At 36.5% G+C, this 26,416-nt stretch overlaps 1 protein-coding gene across 1 annotated transcript in view; it reads left to right on the top strand.

Moving 5' to 3' along the window:
* ZFYVE9 (zinc finger, FYVE domain containing 9) overlaps positions 1-26,416 on the top strand; it is a 102,424-nt gene that overhangs the window by 29,508 nt on the left and 46,500 nt on the right. Inside the window, exons 2-5 of the mRNA XM_012722121.1 lie at positions 5,685-5,786; positions 12,071-12,176; positions 12,760-14,858; positions 25,142-25,241. Coding sequence (XP_012577575.1) covers positions 12,107-12,176; positions 12,760-14,858; positions 25,142-25,241 — 2,269 coding nt within the window. The 5' untranslated portion in view covers positions 5,685-5,786; positions 12,071-12,106. The remainder of the gene's footprint in view (positions 1-5,684; positions 5,787-12,070; positions 12,177-12,759; positions 14,859-25,141; positions 25,242-26,416) is intronic.

The following is a 26,416-nucleotide window of genomic DNA, read 5'->3' on the forward strand; positions in this document are numbered from 1 at the left end:
ATATAAGATTAGGTTAAAGAGTATCAAACTGCTAACATATTGTTACAGATATCTATTGCAGTGTAATAATTTACACCAAAACCTAGGAGTTTTAAAACAAAAAAATGAAACCTGGAGATTGGCCTCAGTGAGGTGGATATCTCAGGGTCTTCATGCACTGCTATCAGACGGTGGCTGGAGTCATCTTGAGACTCACTCATTCTTATACGTGAAGGTTCAGGGTCCAGATCACTTTTCTGAAGCTTTTCCATATCGTCTTTTTGTTATGAGAGAGTGTCCCAGAAGACTCAGGCAGAGACTTTATTTTCTTTTAGAAAATACGAATCTTGGGAGTTAGATATTATTTTTCCTGTTTGCTTTGTTAGTTGAGGTATCAGTGAAGGTCTGTGCAGGTTTCAAGAAAGAGAACATAGATTGTCACTCTTGTAAGAAAGAACATCATGTGGCACGGGAGCAACTGTAGTCGCCAGATTTGGAGGTGTGATCTGCCAAACTGACTTTGAGAGCACTGCCTGAACTAGGCTAGGGAACCAAGAAAGAGGACTTTGGAAGATGGAATACAGTTTGTTTGTTTTTTTTTTAATAATAATATAATAGTTTATTTTTACATCATTTTGTGCCTTTTTCCATCTCAGTTGTCAGTTGTAATCCCCCTGGGCTTCTCATCACCAAATCACCTGAATGCAGTTTTATACATGTTAAGTTTACATGTTGCAGTGGCTGTGAATTGCTTCACAGTGCTGAGACTTAACTTGTTGTGCTATCAGGGAGGCCCCTGTGGTAAATAGTATTAGAGTCAAGATAAGACATTGATCCTGGGCCCTCTCTTGTGGCACAGTGGGTTAAAGCACAGACTAAGAAGCCAAAGCCACCTGAACATGAGTTCAGTCCCTGCCCCGGAGGTGATCCACATGGCACCGCAGACCTCTCCTGACCTACCCCTGCTCCCCTCAGCAGTGTACTTCCTCAGTCGGCCTGTTTTGCTCTCCATTCTGTCTCTGGTGAATCCTCTCACTACCCCTGCACCTCTGGCCTGTGCCCCAGTTCTGTATGCATAAATAAATCTTAAAAAAAAAAAAAGATATTGATCCTTCTCATTGTCTTTCTCTCTTTTTTAAAACTTGTGGCCAGGGTTTTGGAAGTTATTATCCCCATAAATCTCTCCTGTCATAAATATGTCCACATAAGATTCCTGTGAATTGCTTTCATTTTACATTTATACATCATCTTTTTCCCTATCATTTTCCTTATTGGTTTATTTTAAAAATTCAATCTTGGTTTCTTAATTTTAAATGATGATTCCTTCTCTTTCCCCTTATTATTAAATTTTAATCTTCTGTTATATAGTGCAGGGTGATGATCTTTTAAAATGCTTGTCTTTTCTGCTTTTTCAAGTGTCATATTTTAAAGTAAAAGTTTTAGTTTAGATTTTTATTAGTTGAAATTCATATCCTCAATTCCATTTCCTTTTATTAACAAATAATATACATTCATCCTTATGAAAATTAGGACTACTGAGTCTAATGAATCTCTGGTGAATCCTCTCACACCATCCCCTGGCACCCATGATCTACACACCTGCTCTTGTATGCATAAATAACATAGTTAAGTTTTTTTTTTTTTAGATTTATTTATTTATGCATACAGAACTGGGGTACAGGCCAGAGATGCGGAGGGTGAGAGGATTCACCAGAAACAGAGTGGGGTACAGAACAGGCAGATCGAGGAAGTACATTGCTGAGGGGAGCAGCGGGCGGGTCAGGAGAGGTCTGCCTCATGTGGATCTCCTCCGGGACAGGCGGCAATCGAACTCATGCAGAAATGGCTTTAGCTTCTCAGTGCTGTGCTTTAACCCGCTGCGCCACCAGGGAGGGCCAGTTATGTTTTTTATAAGTTATTTTATCTAAGTTATTGTGACATAAGTTCTACCATTAGTAGAGAAAGATACATGACATGAGTAGGGGGTGAGTCTTCTAAAACAGCCTGTAGAGAATTGGGAAAGGCTTCCTAGGTAAAGTTAGCAGTGAGTGTTTCATTAAATGTTGAGTAACTGCAAGTCATAGAGAATTGAGATTGAACATCTCGCAGAAATACTGATATCCCCCACCCCCAAAGAACTATGTTATTTATGCATACAAGAGCTGGTGTGTAGGTCAGAGGTGCCAGGGGTGAGAGGATTCCAGAGACAGAATATGGAGTAGAACAGACGGATTGACTGAAATACACTGCTAAGGTGAGCAGTGGCCTAGACAAGAAAGGTCTGCTGCACCATGTGGTCAGCTTCTTGGCCAATCATGGGTCAGGTCAAACTGTTGTTGCAGTGGCTGCTGATAGCTTAGTAGTGCTGACAGGTAACCTCTTGCCCCACCAGAGAGGCCCAATACTGATAGTTTGATATGATTGGAGCTTAGGGAAGGAGTTGGAAGAGGCAGAGGTCAAGTTGTAAAAGGATCTATATACCATGCCCCAAAACTATTCTTCATGCTTAAAAATGATACATCTTTGGAGAAGAAGAGAATCTAGTTAGCTAGAAAGTGCAATAAATCTGGCTATGTGGCTATAAATGAAGACCTTTTCATTGTGACAGAGATATGTCCATTTAGTAGTTAAAAATAGGGAGCTATTAAAGGATTTTTAATCAGAGATATGACATGATATGAGCTATTTTCATAAGATTATGAAATATATATTTTATAACAAAATGGAGGGAATAACATTAGTTTAGAAACTGTTGATTGAATCTAAGTAAGATTGATGAGTAGACATAGGAGAAGGAGAATGAAATTAAGAGTTATTTGCTTGGAATCGTTATGGGAGTGCCTTATATATTGTGTAAAATCATTCTGCATATTTTGAATACCTGCTATGTGACAAGGCTTTGCTAGAGTTTTGGGAGAAAGGATGAATAAAAAGGTTTCCTGAATTGGATTAGTGGGATCCAGCAGATTTTAAAGAACAAGGTTATCATGTGAAGTTAAAAAAGTGTTACAGGTATAAATGTATTTACGGGAAGTAAACTATTATTAATTTCACAGTGGGAGGTGCCATTGGGCATGTTATGGAAGGGGTTCTATGAGTACTTTATTTTCTGTTTACTTGCACTATATTTAGATAGTTTATAATGTATTTTACACCTATCAATTTACTTCTTTATTCCTTCCTAAAAGCAATTCCATAATGCCAAAAAGTGATGGAAAGACCATTACTATAAAGTACTCATTTTAGGTAAAAGTATTAAATTACTGTGTCTCATCTGGAAAGCATGTTCTCTCTGTGAGGTATTTCTTTGTCTCACTAAGCTATTTCTTAATTTAATTATTAGAACATAAGCAATGTCAAGGCCATTTTCAAGAAATGACTATATTCAACTATATGTCAGTTCTCAAAGACAAGAGTGGACACAAGGGAAGATTGAAACACACATATATTTTCTTTCTTCCTTGAAACCCTATTCAAATGATAAAAAGTAACAGTGGATGATATCAACAAATGGAAAAAATAAAGGTCTTGGAACTGAAGCAGCAAATAACTACTTGCTTGCTGAGGGCATATGATGAGACAATCCACTACCCAGAAAGAACCATAGAGAAATGTGTGATGTGGAACCTCTCTCAGGACTTAGGTCAGGTGTGGTACTGAAAACAGATTGTTGGGAAGTCAGTTCAGTCAGTTCAAGGAGTAGTTAGTTTTGCAGGTATTCCTTATCTTAATCAGTTGAGTAATTTCCCTACTTTGTCTTAAAGGGGACGAGAGCTATCTGGAAGAATTGAATTGTGAAGACTGAATTGAGGTAGAGGTTGACTAAGCAGAGTGTAAAGTCATAAATGTAAAATTAAGGCCAATCACTGTTTTGTGTGATTTCTCCCTACCTATATTTAAGCTGGACGGGTGAGTGAATTGAATAGACAGACAGCTGGATTTAATCAGTATTGAGACTTTGCCATTGAAGCTAAATGATCAAAGGACATAATTCTGTCCTATTTAGGACGGTTTCATAATATTATTTGACTTTCCACATACACTAAAACATGTACATTCAGGCCCTCCCTGGTGGCACAACAGGTTAGGACTCAGCACTGCAAGCTAGCCACAGCTGCTTTAGTGCAAGTTGGATCACTGGCCCAGGAGGCACATGGCACAGGAGACCTCTCCTGTCTTGCCCGCTGCTCCCCTCAGCAGTGTACTTTGTCGATATTCCTAATCTTCTCCCTACTCTGTCTCTGGTGAATCCTCTCACTGCCCCTGGACCTCTAGCCTGTACCCCAGTTCTGTATGCATAAATAAATCTTTTTTTTTTTAAAAAGTGCAGTCACACATGCATACACACTCAAACAGGATTTGACTTTGAATCTGTAGAATTAATTTTATTTGCTTAAAAAATCTTCAACTAGCTAGATGTTAAAGGGAAGACTCCTTAAAGCTCTTTCATACCTGATACAATTTAGTCTTTTATTTGAATATAAGGGTATATTTTTTAAAATTATTATTGACATACCATAGTTTTACACCCTTGCTAGTGTTTTGACAGGATGGGATATACCTCTTAGGTGTACCATAGCACACCCACTACCCAGGCACCTGTGGCCCTCCACTATAGTCCATGGCATGAACATCTCCCTAGGAGAGTATAGAATATGCATATTTTTTCAACTTCCCAAGACAAGTAAATCTTTCATCAGTGATTATTAGTCCACATTTTTTTTTTTTTTGTGTCTAGAAACTTGAATTTTAGACCTGGAAACTTGAGTTTAGACCTTTTTCTTACTCTGTAATTTTTTAGTAAGCACATCAGTTTCACATCAGATAATAGACTTATAGTGAGGTCAGGAAATTTCTTTTAGTGCCTCACTTTATCTTTAAAATTAAGTGATATTCATTGATCACCTGTAAGCTTTTTCCAAAAATTCTATGATTATATATTAATGTTATTTGTTAGATATTGTTCAAATAATATTAAATTCTTAGTTATATTCTGATTAACTAATAGTCTTGCTCAAGGCTAAAGTTAGGCTTTTAAAGAATTTCAAATTATCCCTAAGGTATTTTAATTATACTACTATAACTTCATGGGTATGTATATATAAGTATTCATGTATTCAGATTAAGGAAGTAACATGATACTCCTGATAGAAAGATTAATATTGGGTTAATAAATCTATTGCTTCTAAGTAGTGAAGGAGGATTGGAATAATAAGAGACTCCATTTGGATAAAAAAACAGTGGTTGGGTGATAAAGTTCTCAGCAGGAAGATTTCTAATCTCAGTTTAAGAATTCTGTATCTGTAGAAAAAATCATACTAATAGGGCATTCTTGTGAATTAGCAGTTTTATTAGGTTTGGATTCTTAGGCCTCTTATATTAGGAAATAAGTATTTTTATGACTTACATAATTAAAATCATTAGATAGAAAATGTTGGCTTTCGATGTTTGACTCTGTGTTACCTATTGAAAATAAAAAGTGTACAAAAATTCTTAATTGTTTATTGATATTTATACTTCTGGCCTTCTTAGACAAATGAATGTGTCTGCTGCTGTGTTCATACTGGCTAGGTCTTTGAATTTGAAGATGTAATTTGTTTTTTAAATCCCTTATTTGTCTGATTAGCAAAGGTTTATATTAGGAAAATTAACGTTTATTACTTGAGCAAATATAATGAACAACGTTTTTTTTTTTCTTCCCTTAGGATCGGCAGGGCATACTGAATCAGCAGAACTGGCTGGTGCAGCAAGCATCATGAGTAAGCACAGAGAAGTCTGTTCCTTATCACATGTATAAGGGGGAAAAGGTAAAAGAACAGTGCTATTGTTTTTAGAGGTTGAATTTAGAAAAGAGCCAAAACTGTTAAAACAGCTTTTGTATATGTGATACTTGCTTCATTTTTGTCATTGCTTTTTGTTAAATCAAGAGTGTATTTTTCAAGAAGTAGAGATGCAAAGCAAAAAAATTACTATTGAATGGGCCCTCCCTGGTGGCACAACAGGTTAAAGTAGAGCACTATGGAGCTATTGCAGCCACTGCAGCACAAGTTCGATCCCCAGCCAGGGAGATGACCCACATAGCCTGACAGACCTCTCCTGACCTGCTCGACCTGCTCATTGCTCCCCTCAGCAGTGTACCTCATTGATCTCCCTGTTCTGCTCCCCACTCTTCTCTGGTGAATCCTCTCACAACCCTCACCTCTCAACTATACCCCAGTCTATATGCATAAATAGCTAAATCTTTTAAAAAATTATTGTTGAATGATGTTAAAATGTTAATTTTTCTCCCAGTGCTTGTCTCTTCCTTTTTAGAATCAACTTCTAACTTGCACAAAGGAGGGTAATTTCAGCATGGATTTAGCAATACTGCTCAGGGAATATAGTGGTATATCTACTCAATGTAATTTATATTTTCTTAGTCATCATGTAAGAACAAAACAAAATTAATTTTGGGGCAAGGAAACAGTTAGAAATATGGATTTAATTACATTATTTTATATTATATATTTAAGCTAGTTATGAAGAGCAATAACTTCCAGAAAATTGGAATTATCTTATTAACTTTTGTAGAGCAGGAATCATTGACTTTTTCCTGATTAGAAATCATGTTGATTATCTTTTTTTTAAAAAATATTTTTAATATAGTTTATTTTTACATCATTTTGTGCCTTTTCCCATCTCGGTTGTAATCCCTGTGGGCTTCCCATGACCAAATCATCTGTGTGCCATCACCATATTCCAGTGCACTTACGTTGATTACCTTTTAAGGCTTATTAATATTTCAGGGGTAAAAGGTGGGAGTGAGGGTAGCAGATGAATGAGTAGGATTGGTAAGAAACTGATTATGCTATTCATAATGGAGTGTTGGTTATTATGACTTGAGTTCTCTGGCTTTCCGTATAAGCTCTGAGGATAGGGGCCTGGATCTGATAGTGTGTGACAGGAGACAGAGCTCTTTTTTTCTTAGTTGATAGTGAACTAAAGGGACTCACCAGAAGTGCCCTCTCCAACAAAACTTCTTGGCCTATATTTGGCAAGGTATTTCTTGCCCCTAGCCTGTCCATTTCTGATTGTGAGAAGGGAGTGCCCTTCTCTACCTTACCTTGCAAAATCTTAATTCTTTTTTTTCTTTTAAACTTATTTATTTATGTTTTTAAGAACTGGAGTACAGGACAGAGGTGGAGGGGTGAGAGGATTCACCAGAGACAGAGTGAGGAGCAAAACAGGCAGATGTACTGACATACACTGCCGAGGGGACCAATGGGTGAGTCAAGAGAGGCCTGTCATGCCATGTGGGTCACCTTCCTGGCTGGGGATGGAACTCATGCTGCAGTGCCTGCAGTAGCTTCATAGTGCTATACTTCAACACATTGTGTTACCAGGGAGGGCCCCAAAATCTTAATTCTTCAGGTATCACACCTCTTTAGGAAGTTCTCAACTTACTGTAGCAAAGACTATGACTAATAATTCATAATAAATGTTCTCAGCAATAATAAATGACTGGAATATTTGTGATAGTAGCATACTCTATTCCAAATAATACCCCACTGCCTAATTATTTGGATTCATTTCTAATTTGGCCTCATTGCCTCTAGTGTGTTGCCCTCCACATCCACCAAAATTTCTTTTCCCTTTATATAGTACCTGAACTGGGGATATGTGATAGTTCAGTCAACCTTTGCTGCAGCTTAATGTGGCTCTGTGACTCAGTTCACTATAGGAATGTGAGCAGAAATAATGTCCATGTTTTTAGGAGACTGAAGTTTAACCCTTAGTATTAAACCTTTATTTTTAGCTCAACTTAGATATGACTATAACCTGGCTTTGACCATGTAGGTGAGGACTACAGCGTAGGTGCTAGTCAAAGTGTGCTCTTTGGGAGCTGTTACTGGTCAATGCTAAGATAAGGAATTTGATCACTTCAACTGACTTTTATTTCTTGTCATGAGCCTCGTCCACGAAGAAAGCAATGCATTGGTCTATATTCTTCTTAAAGACTGCAAGGGAATGCTGGAGAGTTAGGATGGAAGGAACCTGGGTCCCTGCACTGGACAAAATAGAGTTGCTTGCAAACTTGGAGTAGTTGACCTTAGTTGTTATGTGACATGTAAACAAACTTCTCTCTTATTTGAACCACAGAAAAATTACTGGAATATTTGTTATAATCGCCCATCCCACTAAGTAATAAACCTCTGTGTCAAAGTGATTTGGATTCATCTCTTTTGTGGTCCAGTAGCACCCAGTGCAACATTATCAGTTAGTACCTACTACAGTGTTTCATATTTTAATTTACTTATCCATCCATCCTATGATACATTGGGCACATTTAGGTGTAGGATATTGTCTCATTTGTCATTGTAATCTTGTGACTTGATCAGTGCCTGGTATATAGTAATGCTAAATAATGACATATATTATGTACAAATGTCCATTGTAATTAGTTTATGATATAAAGAGGAAGAATCAATCAAGGACTCAAAAAGGGAACAATCAGATCTGTGCTATAAAATGGGGACCCCTAAATTGAGGTCCCCTAAAAGAGTTTCGAAAAGGACTCTGGTCAATAGAATGAAAAACAAGAGGTGAAGTGCTGAGTCTGATTTGTCTTGTGGGTATTCCTTGTTGCTGGTTTCTATGTAATTTTGACATATCCTCATCATTCTTGCAGCACTTCCTTGCTTTCTGACTCCCACTATGTTCAAGGCATTCTCTTTCTCTCTTTTTTAATTGAAATATAATTAATGTAATGTAAAACTCATCCTTTCAAAGTTAAATATATTCTAGTTGGTGGTGAGGCCTATATAACCCAGTTCTCAGTGTGTTCTTTGGGTACTGAAGTTTCTGCATACTAACAAGCAGTTCTCTGACTCCAGTGGGGTGTCAGAGACTTCAACTCAATTCTGGAGATAACATCAGATTCCACAGGTAAAGGACACAATCTCCCATTACTGCTTTCTGTGCTAGACCCCAGCCAAATGCCTGAAGTGACTCTTTGCTTCTGACCAATTGGCTGTAGATCAGAGGTACCCACAACCTCCTCCTCAGACTTCAGGTACCTCCCCAGATTTGTACTCCTGAAGCGCTGGCTGTAAATCAGAGGTTCCCATCTCAGGTTCAGTTGATTTGCTAGAATGACACATAAATACAGGAAGCCTTTTTACTCACTAAATCACAATTATTAAAGAAGATACAATCCAGCAACCAGATGAGAGGCATAAGGTGAAGTATGGGGGTAGGTTGGGGGCGGGGATGAACAAGGAGCTTCCATGCCCTTTCCAGGTACATCGCTCTCCTCCAAATTCACATGTATTCACTACCCTGGAAGCTCTCGAAGCCCTTTCCTCTTACGCTTTTATGGAAACTTCATTACATAGATATGGGTGATGAAACCATTGACTACTGGCAATTGAACTCTAACCTTTTCCTTCCCAGGAAACCAGAGAATGGGACTGGAAGTCCCTCTCGTTGTTCATGTTGGTTTCTCTGGCAAGTAGCCCTCATTATTAGGTGCTTTTCAAAAGTTACCTTCGCTAATATAACAAAATATATTTTTTCATTCATAAAATGTGAATGAAGACCAAATATATATTTGGAATATATATTTGATCACCTGAATGACCAATTACATATATATATATATCCTATAAATAACAATATTACAATGTAGTCTAGTGGTTTTATTTATTTGTTTGTTTGTTTATTTATTTATTTATTTATTTATTCATGTAGAACTGGGGTACAGGCCAGAGATGCGGAAGGTGAGAGGATTCACCAGAGACAGAGCGGGGAGCAGAACAGGCAGATCGATGAAGCACACTGCTGAGGGGAGCAGCGGGCGGGCCAGGAGAGGTCTGCCTCGCCATGTGGATCTCCTCCAGAGCAGGCAGGGATTGAACTCATGCTGAAGTAGCTTAAGCTTCTTAGTGCTGTGGTTAACCCGCTGCGCCACCAGGGAGGGCCCGGTTTTTATATATACTTACAGAGTAAGTATATATACTTACCATGATCTCATTCCAAGACATTTTTCACCACAAAGAAAAATCTCATATCCATTAGCAGTCACTCCCCATTTCCATTCAGTTTCCCAGCCCCTGATAATTACTAACTTACTTGCTATGTCTATGGATTTGCCTTTTCTGGATATTTCATATAAATGGAATGATACCACATGGTGGACCCAATTTAATAGGTGTCTTCTCTACATCCTGGTGTGAGAGGTTCGTATTAACTTAACAATTACATCTGTGTGTACAGATTATGGTAAATAGTATAAAAGAAAAGAATTGGGTGCTGTGAGAGATTATAGGGGTGATAATCACTTTTTCTGGGGGATTATTTTTTTGTGAAGATTTCACTTCTTCATAAAGACTTCTTTGTGAAAGTCATGTTCAAATTAAGAACTGAAAGACAGAATTACATAGGGAAGTTGGAAGTAGGGAAGGAACATAGTACATTGGAGAAATGTGTATTCAAGAAGTACTCCAACACTCATAGTGTCTGCACATAGAAGATGTTCAGTAAATATTAGTGGAAGATGAAGTTAAGTTATATATATGTGTGACACAGTCACACCCACACACATACGCACAATGTGCTGGCAGAGTATGATTGAGCAATTTCATTTGTGTTCTTAGTACTGGGCGATTTAAGTATACAGCCTTCATCAAAATAAAATATGAAAATATTTTTGAATCATAGACATAAAAGATTTTAAAAATTGATAGATTATATAGCCTTTTTGTCTGCCAAAACTTAAATTGCCTAAAGGAAGCAATTATTAAATAGATATTGACTGAATTAATAATCATAGGAAAATATTTGAATAACACAGTTAAATCTCCTGTTCTTGTTTTTGTTGGTAAAACGAGAAAAATAATATTGACATGTTTAAATGCCTCCAAGAAAAAAAGGACTTTTTTTTTTCAAGATTTTTTATGCATACAGAACTGAGGTACAGGCCAGAGGTGCAAGGGTTAAGATTGAGCAGAGACATAGTGGGGAGCAGAACAGGCAGATGGACTGAAAGACACTGTTGAGGGGAGCAGTGGGCGGGTCATGAGAGGTCTGCTGTGCCATGGGAGTCACTTCCTGGCCAGGGATCAAACTCATGCTGCAGTGGCTGTGATAGCTTCATAATACTGTGCTTTAACCCATTGCACTACCAGGGAGGGCTGTCTTTTTAAGCCAAAGAAAGTTTACTTTTCAATTTTGACTTGAAGTTTGTAATAACAGGATATTTGATCTTTTCCTTCTTTGTGTTTCCCTTATTCAGAGTTTTGGGAGGAACTGTAATCTTGCCTCCCCTTCTGTGTCCTTTCACATATACCAATAAAAAGCCATGCAGAATGCAGTTTATTAAGAATTTCTTTTGAGAAATCAAGGAGGTAAATAAGCATGAGGATCATGATAATGGAGGAACAGTGGAATGATATTGAACAGCTACAATGCCTAGTGTATATGCCCACAAAATGTTTTTAGATAGACTAATATGATAAAGACTTGGAAGTGCTACATTAAAAGAAGAGGTTTAAGAAGATTAACCTAGTCAGAGTCATCATTACCATTTTAAAATTAATATATTTTACTCCTTTTTTTTTCTCATTGCCTATTTAAATAAAATTCTATATGCTTCTATGTCTACTAGAAATACAATTTTATTCATTGGTTTGTAAATACCACCACCCCCTGCCCCCATTTTTGCATCCCTGGAATAAAGCCTACTAAAACTGGTTTGGAAGTGTTTTCTTCTCAGACTTTTGAAAGACTTAGAAAAAGATTAGTTAATTGTTTAACTACGTGGTAGAATTCACTAGTTTACTTGTTGAAAGGTTTTTAATATTGTTTGCTCTCATTACTAATTGATCTGTTCAGATTTTTTATTTCTTGGTAATTTTGTCTTGGGACACTATGTGTTTGTAGGGACTTACCATTTACTCTCAGTTATTCACCTTGTTCTATAACTACTTAAACTACTTATAGTAGACTTATAGTAGTCTTCTATAATCCTTTGTATCTTTGTGGTATCAGTTGTAACATATCTTTATTCAACTACTAAGTTGAATGTCTAATGAAAATTTAATCTATTTTTTAGGTTTAAACAAGTCTCTTGAGTGGTGTTTCCTTACCGATGGAGAATTATTTCCAAGCAGAAGCTTACAACCTGGACAAGGTATTAGATGAATTTGAACAAAACGAAGGTGAGAATTTGCTTCAGTAATGTTGGCATGCTGCCGTTTTATTTCTACATGTCTACTCTTGCCTTATTATTTATCTACATTAAAATGTGGACATTTTAACTGTATGTTTGACAACTAGGTATCTATGTAATCCACACCCCAGTTATGCTGTAGATTATAGAGTATTCTGTTTCCACAGAAATTTCTTTTGTTTTTCTTTCCACTCGTTTACTACTTTCTCTTCACTGTTCTTATTCATTTCCACCTTAGGTTAGTTCTCCCCACCTTACCTTCCTAAGCCCCTATCTTCCCAGCCATTTCAGTCCAGATCCTTCCTGACTGCTGATGCCTATCAACCCTCAGTATAGCCTGAGGCAGCTTCAATTATGTTACTAAATTTAGGTAGAATTAGTTTCTTGTTTGCAATGTTTTAGGGTATTACCATTTGACATACACTATAGGCGTAAGTGTATTTTCTTAGCCAAAAATTTGAAACCTTAATGTCTGAGAAATACTATGTTTTCTGAGTAAATTTGCAAACATAGTTGATCAACTTAATCCTTTGCACTGTTATCAGCTAAGTTATTGTCATTATTTTTTTCAGATGAAACAGTTTCTCCTATCTTATTGGATACAAAGTGGAATAAGATTCTAGATACCCCTTCTCACTTACTGTCATTTAACTCCACACTAGCCAGTGTGAATGAATCTGCAGTTTCTAACGAGTCACAGTCACAACTGAAAGTCTTCTCCCTTGCTCATTCAACTGCTCTGACCACAGAGGGAGAGGACAGTTCTGCTAAAGGACAGGAATGTAGTCTGAATCCAGAAATCACCACAATGTGGATTGATGAAAATGCTGTTGCAGAAGATCAGTTAATTAAGAGGAACTGTAATAGAGATGATCAATGCAGTGCCATTGAAGTGGGAGAGAAGAAATGTGGAAACCTAGCTTGTTTGCCAGATGAGAAGAATGTTCTTGTTGTAGCTGTCATGCATAACTGTGATAAAAGGACATTACAAAGTGATTTGCAGGATTGTAATAATTATGATAGTCAATCCCTCATGGATGCCTTTAGCTCTTCACTGGATAATGAAAAGAGACAAACTGACCAGTTTAGTATTAGTAGAAATGGATCCACTGAAAAAGATATGAACTCAGAAAAACAAATGGATCCCTTGACTAGACCAAATGCAGAAGGGGATTCGGTTAAACATCTGTGTGCTACTTCATCTGATAATCTAGCCTGTGTCTGTTCTCCTTCACAATTAAAGGATGGTGAAGATAGAGGTAAAGACTCCTCCATATCTGTAGTCACAGGTTTAACTGTTGATTCAGTAATGTCATCACAAGGAACAGATGGAGGTTCTGCTGTTGAAACCCAAGACAACTCTATGCCTGGTGAGATTGTCACTGGCAAAACCAGCTCTCCAAGGACAGATCTAGGAAGTCCAAACTCTCTTTCCAACCTGAGTGAGGGGATTTTGATGAAAGAAGAGCCAGCTGATGAGACAGCAACTGAAGAGTCTGTTCAATCTAGTTTACCTTTGCTTCTCAAACCAGACATGCATAATGGGTCTGGAAGGGATGATAACTGTGAACAGTTTTCAGATAGCTTTGTACCCAGTGTAGGTAGAACTGATGAAATTGAAGGTTGTGAACATGAAGAAATTCTTGACACTACAGAGGTTCTTAATATAACAGAGCATTTCTCTGACTCTCAGGAGATGACTAACTGGAAATTGACTAAACTAAATGAGATGAATGACAGCCCAGTAAATACAGAAGATGAGAAATTTCTGCAGATGAATCCATCTGAGGACAATTATAGTGATAGTGAAGAGTGTGATAGAATGGCAGAAGCAGGTCTAGATTTAAAAGGAACTTGTGCGAATGAAAGTGAAGAACGTGATTTCTCCACTGTTGTGGCTACACCAGCAACAAATTCTCTATCTAACTGTTGTGATTCCTATGGAATGCAGAACCCAGTTTGTTTTGTTCCAAAGACCTTACCCTCCAAAGAAGATTCAGTAACAGAAGAAAAAGAAATAGAAGAGAGCAAGTCAGAATGCTACTCAAATATTTATGAACAGAGAGGACATGAAGCCACAGAAGGGAGCGGGCTACTTTTAAACAGCCCTGGTGACTTAATGAAGAAAAATTATTTACACAGTTTCTCTAGCCAAGTTCCATCAGTGCTTGGGCAGTCTTCACCCAAGATAGTAGCAAATTTGCAATCCATCAGTGCTCCTTTTGGTGGTGCAAGACCCAAGCAACCTTCTAATCTTAAACTTCAAATTCCAAAGCCACTGTCAGATCACTTACAAAATGATCTTCCTGCAAACAATGGAAATAATATTAAAAACAAAAATGATGTTCTTGGGAAAGCAAAATTAGGGGAAAACTCAACTAATGTATGCAATGCCTCTTTGGGAAACATCTCTATTGCTGACACCAATGGGGAACATTTAGAAAGTTATGAGGCTGGGATATCCAGTAGACCGTGCCTTGCATTAGCTCCAGATAGCCCAGATAATGATCTTAGAGCTGGTCAATTTGGAATTTCTGCCAGAAAGCCATTTACTACTCTGGGTGAGGTGGCTCCAGTATGGGTACCAGATTCTCAGGCACCAAACTGCATGAAATGTGAAGCCAGATTTACATTCACCAAAAGGAGGCATCATTGCAGAGCATGTGGAAAGGTAAGTTGTAAGTTGTGTGTATCAGTTTCAAATTTTGCATGCCCATTTTGTAATGCTCTAATTTTCAATTAGAAATTGAAGGCTAAATGAGGTGAACACACTGCTGGTTGAGATGACATAAATAGCTTTTGAAAACCCAGTCTTAGTAAATTTCTAAGTAAGGAGTAACCTTGCTGATGCTTGGTGTTATATAATTTTTTGGCCAAGATTTAAGCTGAATCAGTTTTCTTGAAGAGAAGAGAATTGAGGAAGTGTTAATTTTGTGGTTTCTACATTGAAAGATACTTGGCTAATGGAATAGTTTGAAATCAGGAAGTTATTATTTCTTTTAAGGAATGCTTGTAATTGACTTCATGTTTCTTTATGCTTGGGAAATTGGGTGTTACATATGTGTCCTTTTAATTTTTTCTGTAGGGCTTTTGCCATTGCTAGAGGTTCTAAAACTACTTAAATATATATACTCTTGCTTGCTCCCCCATATAACTTTGTGGCAAGATAGAGGTAAAGTCTGTTCCATAGTTCTCCCAGATTCTGTTAGTAGCACACCAGTTTATTGGTGTGTATTTTAACAAGAGTTAAGGGGATTTTGTATTTTTAAGAAGAATGCAAGTTTTAGCATCAGGTTTAGAGTCAGACTTTAGCTTTGTCACAGCTGTTACTATATAGCTTTACTAAGCCTTTGTTTTCTAATCTAAAACAGAAATTAATCTGCCTGTTCTGCTCCCCACTCTCTGATGAATCCTCTCACCCACTGCACCTCAGACCTTTACCGCAGCTCTTGTATGCATAAAGTAAATGTTAAAAAACAAAAATAAAACAGGAGTAAACCAAAGTCTAATAATTTTCATTTATTTTGAAGATTAAGATTATAGATGTAATAGTAAGTGCTCAGTAATTCATCTCTACTTCCCTTCTTACCTGATTTACTGATCTGTCTATATTAATTCACATGCTTTCATCTTCAAGGAACAGATTCAGTGACTTAGACAAAAATAACACCTATTCACATAACATGAAGGCTGAAGATAGAGACTAGGTTATGAATCAGGATTACTGATGTTATTTGGGTCTTCCCCTCATTGTCATCTCAAGTAGTGGCACAGAGAATCAGATTCAAGCTGACAGCTTCCCAAGTGCAAAGAAATTGCTTTGGGGGGCAGGATTGGTAAAAGAGCCTATTCTTCTTCTCTCTTGTCATGAAGGAAAGAATCCCCGTTGGTTTTCATTTACCCCCCCACCTCTAGACCACAGGTCCAATTTTAGACCAATTATTGACAAAGGAGAACAGGATTTCCAGGACTGGGTGAGATCAGTCATGTAGGAGACTATATAAGGAAAGGAAGAGAATGGTTACTGGATGTCAGTTAGCAAAGGCTCACACAGAAAAATCAAGTGATGAAGATCAGAAGTAAGTTAATGCTGTGACGGGCTATTGGTCTCATTATTAAAATTTAACAATTTTAGTATCATTAAAATTATTATCATTAATATTATCGGTTATTCAGCACTACTTCCCTTCTTAACACTCCATAAAGTTAATATCATTAAAATGATATGTCTAATTTCTAAATACTTTACTCTTGAAATAAAATTGTCAGTAGTTTGAACATCTGTTTTTTATTAGATTAGACTTACATTTTTATGTTCTGAGCTTTGCTTAATATATATAATAATTTCTGAAAATTTCACTTTCTTAAGCAAATGAAAAAGACAATATTCTTGTTCTAGACCAGCATATCCAGATGTAATGAGTATGTGGATTCAGAATGGTAAAAAAATGCATATAAAGTGAGAAAAATTAATTTTTATTGAGCAGAATTTGTGGAATATATTAATTTATGGATTCATGTGGAATATGGACTCATATTCCATCTTTTTTTCCAGTTCAATCTCTAGTTATCACAGGGATGTTACAAGGATTGCTGAGATAATGTCTGTAAAGATCCTTGAGCTTCTCAGAAGAAAATGGTTTATGAATGGAAACATTTTTTCTTTTCAGGATTTGTTTATGCATACAGAACAGGGGTACAGGCTGAGGTGGGGTGGGGGTAAGAGGAGTCACCAGAGACAGAGTTGGGAGCAGAACAGGCAGATTGACGAAGTACACTGCTGAGGGGAGCAATGGGTGGGCCAGGAGGCACCAAGTGCGTCAGCTCCTTCCCAGCAATCAAACTCGCATCAAACTCGCAGTGCAGCGGCTGAGGTGAACTTCTCAGTGCAGCGCTCTATCTGGTTGTACCATCAGGGAGGGCCCTGGAAACATTTTTTCTATGCATTACATTAACTAGGTTATACTGAGAATATAACAATGTGAATTTATAAAATAATATTTGTTTTAGTAGAGATTAGGATATCCAGTAATTTCTGTTCTTAATTTCTACAGCTAAGTTCTCTTTACCTTAACAAGCATAAATTAAACATCCAATATATAAAGGCTGGGGACTTGATATAAGAGATCCAGAGATATAGAGTCATAACTTCAAGGAGTTTATATTCAAAGATATTGATTTCAGTTAGGCGAGAGAAGAGTAATTTGAACTTCTAGCAGTTCTTAAATCCTCTCACTATCTCCCCCTCCAAAATTGTGAACCAGTGATCTGAATAGACATACAGACCATCCTATAACAAACTATAATACACTGTATTATAGTATCAGTTTTGTGTGCTTCATAGTCATTCCCCATAGTCCTCATTACAGTCTTGCTCAAATGAATTGTTAATTTTTCCTATTTGACAGATCAAGAATCCGAGATTCAAGAACTATGTCCAGGGTCAAGCAGATTATAGTACCAGAGCCAGCTTTGAAGCTCTTACTTGTTCCTTTGCTCAGTTGCTCCCCAGCTTGTTTCCTCGTTCATACTAGAAGTATGAACAAAATACTTTAGAATGATCAGATTCTTAAGGATCTTAAGGAGCTTAATATTTCCAAGAATGGCAGAGGTAGTCAGGAAATTATACAGAAAAGTATTCCTGGACAAGAAAGATATAAAAAGTGGCTATAACTTATGGAACAGAGTTCTAAAGTATATGAGGAAAATTGGATCACATCAGAACACAGAGAATTAGTAGTAGGGAAGGGAAAATAAATTTATAGAGAATTGGTCAAAATAAAAATATACTTGAATATAAAAGAAGAACTACAAAACCATGAGAAATTATTACCGAATATGGCTTCACCTCAGCTCTTGGTACAAAGTAGTTGTTACAGTTACTATACTGTTCATCTTGACTTAATGTAATTAAGTAGAAAATAAAATACTTATGAGTTTATGGAATAATTTACTAGAATTTATGGATGTGAGTATGAAATATTGCATTATATTTGTATGTTGCTATAGTGGAGATCAACACATCTAGATTCTATTCTGTTAATTAGAAAATTAAGTCATTCTTAACAAATTAAGAATTAACTTATGATTTTATAGATTATTGATTAGATACTTGTTCCATATAGCAGAATAATCCTTACCGTTCCTGTATGATAGGCAAGAAATTACAGAACGGAGAGAGCAGACTACCTTCCCCAGAAGGTGCCCTGTAAATTCAAATTATCACCATTATTCTATATCTATTTTACTTTGCCGTAGAAATAACTGATTCTAGAAGATTATGGTTAAGTTCCACTTATCGCGAACATCTTGATTCCTTTTTATTTGATTATTTGATGTTAAAAAACTAAGAAAACCATTGCATTTAAGGGGAAAAGATGAATTTTCTGAAAGTTAAAGAATTTCTAAAAAAAAGTTATTTGGTCATGTACAAGACTTTTCACATTCTATCCGTTTTTGTTACTGATGTGGCCAGTTATTACCTAAGAGGTGTCTGGCTACTATTATTTTTACCTATTATCTAATAGAGTTAGATGTGAAAATAGTCCTTTAAATAAAGTAAAACTTGTATTGGTACCTGTAACTTAGCTATTTTGTGTTTGTGATGCTGTGAAAGATAAAAATAGCATTTTTTAATACTTCCACTTTCTGCTAAACTTGTCTAGCCTGACATTTCAATTCTCTGAAATATAGTGCGAAAAATATGCCTCAGAAAGCAAGTTGTCTAAATTCTCAGTTTATAAATGACACAACAATAATGCTGACATAAATCTGCCCAACTCCCAAGCCTCATGTTCCTTTTACTGCACTGAACCTAGCAAAAGAAAAAAGTATAACTTGAATTTCTTTCTGGAATTGGAAATATCACAAATCATTGTCTTTGGCTGAATATTGGTTTGGAGCATAGGTAAAGAATTGAAAATTTGAATATTGAAATTTTTAAAGAAGATATTAATGCCAAGAGATTGGACCTCTGAGATGAGGGAGGAGCCTACCAAAGTTAGCAAAATTGTCTTGAACTACAAAGTAGGAAAAGGACATGGGTTTCAAGGTAACTGAATGAAGAGAGATTTAATGAGAGTAAAATACACTACTCCAGTTTATTCAGATTATTTTTTCTGCTTTTACTTACAAAACATAGTTTAGAATAGATGAATTTTTACTGTATTAGTAGTTTGAATAGAACAGAAAAAAGAACTGTAGGACAAGTAGGAGGTAGTGTGGAAAAGAGCAGCAGAATGAGTATGATAAAGCTCTGGGCTTGTTTCCTCTTCTGTAAAAGGAGGGATTTGCATAGACATTATCTACACCTGTAGTTCTAAAAGCTGGCTGAACCTCTCTGTTTCAAAGAAAATTGAAATTAAAGGAAACTGAAAGATTTGTGCCAGCCCTGAATTATCTCTATAAAACCATTACCGAACTTACTGATTAACTGAGGTTACTTTGTGTACTTGACTGAGAAGTATGTTTTGTGGAAGTCATTTCAATTAGACTGGAATGCTGTTGATCAAGGTCTGTTAAGTCAACTGCACTGAAGGTTTTATTTTGCAATTACTATTTCCTTTTTTATCATTTTCAATACTAATTTCTTCAGGCCCCTTTAGGCACACATGATCTTTGTCACTTATAGTTTTTGATTCTGATTATTTTTTGAAAGATTTATTTTATTTATGCATACAAGAGCTGGGGTCTAGGCCAGAGGTGGGGGTCCGGGGCAGTGGTGAGAGGATTCATCAGAGACAGTGGAGAGTGGAACAGGCACATCTGCAATACAGTGTGGAGAGGAGCAGTGTGCGAGAGAAGAGAGGTCTGCTGTGCCATGTGGATTAGCTCCATAACTGCAGTGGCTGCCCATAACTTCATAGTGCTGAGACTCAGTGCCTTGCACCACCATGGAGGTCCTCACTTATAATTGTTAAAAAACTGTGATGACGAGGATAAATAGATGGGACTACATCAAGTTAAAGAGCTTCTGTACAGCAAAAGAGACATTACAAAAAACAAAGAGACAACCCACTAATTGGGAAAAAAATTTCTCACACAAAAGCAGTAATAAAGGACTGATCACAAAAATATACGGAGAACTGACAAAACTCAACAAAAATAAACAACCCCATCAAAAAATGGGCAGAAGAGCTAAAAAGACATGTCTCCAAAGAGGAAATACAGATGGCCAACAAGCATATGAAAAAATGTTCAACATCACTCATAATAAGGGAGATGCAAATTAAAACCACAATGAGATACCACTTTACCCCAGTGAGAATGGCACTTCTTCAAACAACTAGCAACAACAAATGTTGGTGAGGATGTGGAGAAAAAGGAACTCTCCTGCACTGCTGGTGGGAATGCAGACTAGTACAACCACTATAGAAAACTGGAGGCTCCTCATACTGCTTAACATAGAGCTTCCCTACAACCCAGCAATCCCACTCCTAGGTATCTACCCAAAAGACACAAAAACACTGATTCAAAAAGATACCTGCACCCCCATGTTTACTGCTTCTTTATTTACAATTGGAAAAACATGGAAGCAGCCCAAATGCCCAAAAGTAGATGACTGGATTCAAAAGATGTGGTACATACATACAATGGAATATTACTTAGCAACCAAAAAAAGAAACATATGTCTTTTGCAGCAAGTTGGATGGAGCTGGAAAAGATCATGCTTAGTGAGATAAGCCAGAAAGAGAAAGAAAAATACCAGATAGTTTCACTGATAGTAGGAGTATAATGGACCAGGCGAGAAAATAATAAGAATAATGAACAGCCATATACCAGAGACATTTTGTGGGGGTGGAGTGGGGAATGGGATAAAACACAGGGGGTAGAGGAGAAGTGCACGGGACTATGATGATGGCACACGAGTGACTCGGTGATGGGAAACCCACAGGGATTACAATTGAGATGAAAAAAAAAAATGTACAAAATGATGTAAAAATAAACTATTATAAAAAAATGAAATCTCATAAAAAAACTATGATAACATCCATTATGTCAAAGTAGCACATTGAAAAATGATCTAGATTAATTTTTAATACAGAAAGATTCCCCTTACAGCTATTTGACATATACTGAGCATTTATAAATTATATGATTTTATGTCTTATAATTATACTTTCCTGTTATTTATATGCTTATAAACTATGCATACTTATAAAATAGCATACTACAGGTAGTTTCAAACTATGCTTTTAATTTCAATTAGTATTTTGCAGTAAAGTCAAGAGTATTGTATTTTTAAAAATATATATCACAGAACTATATAGTAATAGTTTGATATTATGTCATACCATATTTTTAGTTTAAGTAGAAAACACTTTAAAAAATGAAAATAACATTAAAGATAATTCCAAATTTCAAATTGAAAGTCAAGTGCACATTCTGAGATGGGTTGAAGAGGACTGGTATTATTTTTTAAAAACAAGTAGTATTTGTATCTTGAAAGATGTTGTGCTCCTGCCTCCCTCTACTATATCCCTAGTCCCTAGTCTACATCCCTAGATATTTCCACTTAAAATGAATAGCTCATTTTTAAAAAGATTTATTTAAACTAGAATAACATTGTTTTAAATCACTGTGTATGATTAAGAGGAATAGATTCACCTCCAATTAGTAGCCTTTTTTAGAGCAGAAACATGGAGCAGAGTGTGCAGTTTCCGTGTACATCCTCCTCCTCCCTGCAGCCTAACCCATCATTACCATCTGCACTAATGTGGTACCTTTGTTAAAATTGATGAACCCGTACTGGTATATGTTATTAACTAAAGTTCTATAAAAGAAATATACTTTGCAGCTTACACAGAGTTCCATCTGTATTGTACAGTTCTGGGGGCTTTGATAAGTAAATATATTTTATATATCCTATTGAAGCACTATAGAATAGTTGCTCTTAACTGTGTCTCATCTGTGCAACTCGCTGTAACACCTCCCTCTTTCTAATAACCACTGATATTTTTACTGTCCTTGTATAATAGCTTTGTGTTTTTCAGAGTGTCTTGTAGTTAGGATAATATAGTTTGTCATCTGCAAACTGGATTGTATCGTTTTGCAATATGTGCTTAAGGTTCCATGCAGGTCTTTTGTTTGTTTTGTTATATTGAAATAGAATTGACATTCAACATTAATTTCAAGTATATATATTGTATATACAATACAGTGATCAAGATAAATATATGTTAGCACTTGTGATCATTTCTTTATAATGACTTTTATAAATCATTGATAAATGATTATTTTCTTAGCATCTCTGAGAGCAAATTTTAGAAGTATTTCAAAAAGAATGGCAATTTTTCTTTAAAGTTAAAATTTGTTTATAAAGATTTATTTATTTGTGCTTACAGAACTGGGGTACAGGCCAGAGTTGTGGTGGGTGAGAGGATTCATTGGACACAGTAGAGAGCAGAACAGGCAGATTTACACTGCTGAGGGGAGCAGAGGGCGAGTCAGGAGAGGTCTGCCATGCCATGTGGGTCAGCTCCCTGGGGGGGTGGAAGGGGTTTGAACTTGTGCTGCAGTGGCTTTGGAGAGCTTTAGCCCATTGTGCTACCAGGGAGAGCCCTAAAATTTATTTTTGAGTAATTTGAATTCTAGTCAGTTGTATTTAAAATTTGAGAATTTTGGTAGAAAATAACCTCACAAGATCCTGAACTAGCGGCACATTAAGGTAATCTTACCAGTTCTAAATTCATATATCAATTTTCTCAAAGTTTATCTTGTCCCCTTGTGTTAAAGCATGACAACAGGTTGTACTCCTTGGAAGCACAGTAATTTCTCTGCAGATTGATTGAAAGGTGGTATTAAGAACTTTGTAAAGAAGAGAGGAGAGATTAGGCAAAATGAGTAATGATTGTCTAAAGATTAAAATATCTAGTAATAAAATTCATAAGTTTTTGGAATATAAAAAAAACATAAAGAGCAAAAGAGACCACTCAAGGGCTTATTAATTGACAACACCAATTGATTATCCAGAACTACACTTCATATAAATATGAATGCTTAACACATCCAGGTTTAGAGTAACTTTAGTCACTTCCTAGCTTTTCTGTGGTCTTGGCAAGTTATTTTCATCATCTATAAAGCAGAGGAGATGATACTTACTGTATTTATATAAGAGTGCTGAATACGTGAATTAAAAGTATCAGTAATAATACATGTGAGTTATTAACACTATACTTAATAGATTATCACTAAATGATAACTTAATTATATTCTATGGAAAATTAGCTATCATTTCATTCCAAACTGTTAACTGGGTTGTTGAATTTAGAATTCTTTATATATTCTTGATAGCAGTACCATATCAAATATCTGTCTTGGAAATAATTTTCTTCTATTCCTTGAGTAGCCATTTGTTCCAATGATACATCCTTTAATAAGCACAAAAATTTTACATTTGACTCAGTTTAAATTACCTTCATAAAGTTATATGGCAAGTGGGGTCCTCCCTGGTGATGCAGCGGGTTAAAGCACAGCACTGTGAAACTGTCCCTAGCCACTGCAGCAGGAGTTCAATCCCAGGCCAGGGAAGTGAACCACAGGGTTCAGTAGACCTCTCTTGGCTTTGTGCTGTTCCCCATTCTGTCTCTGGTGAATTCTCTAACTATCCCCTACCTCTGTACCTCTGGCCTGTACCCCAGTTCTTGTATGCATAGCTAAAGAAAAAAAAATTTTTTTTAAATAAAGTTACTTGTCAAGTGAATGTTAAAGTTGAGATTGGACCCCCAAAGCACCACATTAAAGAAAATTGTCTAAACAGATCTTGAACTTTAAACCAGTGGTTAGCTAAAACATTATATAGCATGTGTATTTTAAACCATCATTATTTGTCTTTATAATTAGGCAGGTTGTATCAGTCCTATCATTTAAGGGAATTTATAACCATTGAAAGTCCCGGCCCTCCCTGGTGGCACAGCAGGTTAAAACACTGCACTAAGAAGCTTAAGCCACTTCTGCCCTGAGTTCGATCCCCGCCTGCCCCTGAGGTGACCACATGGTCTGGCAGACATCTCCTGACCCGCCCAAGTATACGCCCCTTGGCAGTATACTTGGTCGATCTGCCTGTTCTGTCCCCACTTTGTCCCTGATGAATCCTCTCACCCTCCACATCTCTGGCCTGTACCCCAGTTCTGTATGAATAAATAAGTAAATCTTTAAAAAAAGAACAATAAACTTAGTCCCTCTTTTAACTCAGTGTTTGTTGTTAAAGTTGTGAATTTGGGCATGTTATGGCACAATCCTTCCAGGGTAAATGTACATTGATGTCTGTTCAGTCATACATTTGTACAATAATTTTTTTGCTAATTTAGGAAGCAGTCAGCAAATATTTATTACCTACTTTATTTACGACATTGTCATAGCAGTATTAACACAGCGCTAGGGAGATTCTAATTGCTTAGTGTGGAAGGAAGAAAATGAAAGTGATCAGGAATCAACTGTAGAAGGTGGAAATAAATCGCTGGAAACTGGCAAGACCACTTTTGGTTCCTTGCTCTGATTTCCTGCAACTATGACCACTTATTTTTATGATTCAGTTGAGATGTATGTTTTGATCTTCACTGACCTTTGTAGCAAGCCAGCTGCTATCATTATTACAGATAGTAAAATACAGAAATTGAAACCCAGAATTCCCAACCTCTGTTTATTTCATTGTGCCACAGAAATGGCAGCTGTAAAGGCGTTTTTGTTCATATGGTACCGATAATGCGCGTAGGAATTTTACCTGAGGGACGTGCAGTTCCCCTCTCCCCCTTACTGGCTTTGTGTTCTTGACTGAGGGAGTTTTCTTTTCAGTCAGTACTTACTGTTGACAGACACGTTATCTCATTCTTGCTTTTGAATTGAGTCCTATGTCCAACTTCCTCAATTACTTTTTCCTTTGACATTTTTAGTATTGCAGTAATAAGTTTCCCTGTCAGTATTGGTTGGTCATTTGTACTGTTCTTTTTCCTTCAGGTTTTCTGTGCTTCCTGCTGTAGCCTGAAATGTAAACTCTTATATATGGATAGAAAGGAAGCTAGAGTATGTGTAATCTGCCATTCAGTGCTAATGAATGGTAAGTATTAAAATAGGTCAAATTCACAGTTACTAAGAGCAAAAGAATTCCTATAAAAGGCTACTATTTTTTCCTGCCTTTCTGTACAAGGAGCTTACCTTCTCAATTGTCATAAAGATATTAAGCTAAGTTTTCATGTTTTGAAAATATCTTAGCATTTCAGAATCCCTGTACTTAATTTAATGAATACTAAAGTCAGGTAAGTTTTGCAGAAATCATTGGAGGTCTTGTGGAATTTTGATGTTATGTGACTGATAAATGTTCCTGTGAAATGATCAAAGTGGGGTAGGGCTATGGGCTGTTCATCCCTTAGATGATGAAATATTAAAATGGGGCTCAAATGTTTATTTCAAGAGAAGCTATTGTTGTCTAGGAAAGAACTTAGGAACTTAGAAAATATTCTTATCCTTGTTTCAATCATCTAGCTTAAATAATTTCTAGGATCAATTAGAAAATTGCTTATTTCTGTCAATTATCTCCTTAAAAGTACTTACATTTTGTTAAGAGAATAATGATTTTTTTTAATTTAATGATGTGGTAAAAGAATATGGCCAGGAGAAGGCAAATACAACTTATTCACTGTTCATCTTCTGTGGGGCTGGGAATTAATGTAAGGGTAATTTAGTTTAAACCATATTCTTGTAGAGAGATACAATGAGGTTGATCGTGCTATTGTACTTGCTCTTTGGATGCATCTTTTGTAAGATTACTGGTAGACATAAGGTTAAACTTGGACAGCACTGCTGCCTGTTCCAGGATACTGTACCTCCTGGAGGCTAGAACTCTGCTCGAGGCCCCTCCTGCTCTGTCTGTCTGCATTGCTCATAGTGATGTTTTCCTGTTGCTGGCTTATTAACCTATTGCATGTCAGTTAATCTGATCTGTTCTAATCTCCTATGATCCACTTAATTTCCTCCCATTTCTGAATTCTTATAATTTTGATCAAATATGACTCATTCTGCTCTTAAGGGTCATTTTTTAGATGATGGTTATTTCACTCAGTTGCTCAATTGATTTTTTTTCCTGCTTTCTTTTTTGGACCTATATTCACAGATAAGAGCATGCTGCTTAATTACAGTGCCCAGTGACTCTTTTATTTGATGAAGTCTTCCAACTTGATAGCTTTTTAAAAAAAACTTGGCATAACTAAAGATGAAGGAAATGGCAGAGGACTC

The sequence above is a fragment of the Condylura cristata genome, unplaced genomic scaffold (genome assembly GCF_000260355.1).
Source record: "Condylura cristata isolate star-nosed mole 26May11 unplaced genomic scaffold, ConCri1.0 scaffold00008, whole genome shotgun sequence".
NCBI classification, from domain to species: Eukaryota; Metazoa; Chordata; class Mammalia; order Eulipotyphla; family Talpidae; genus Condylura; species Condylura cristata.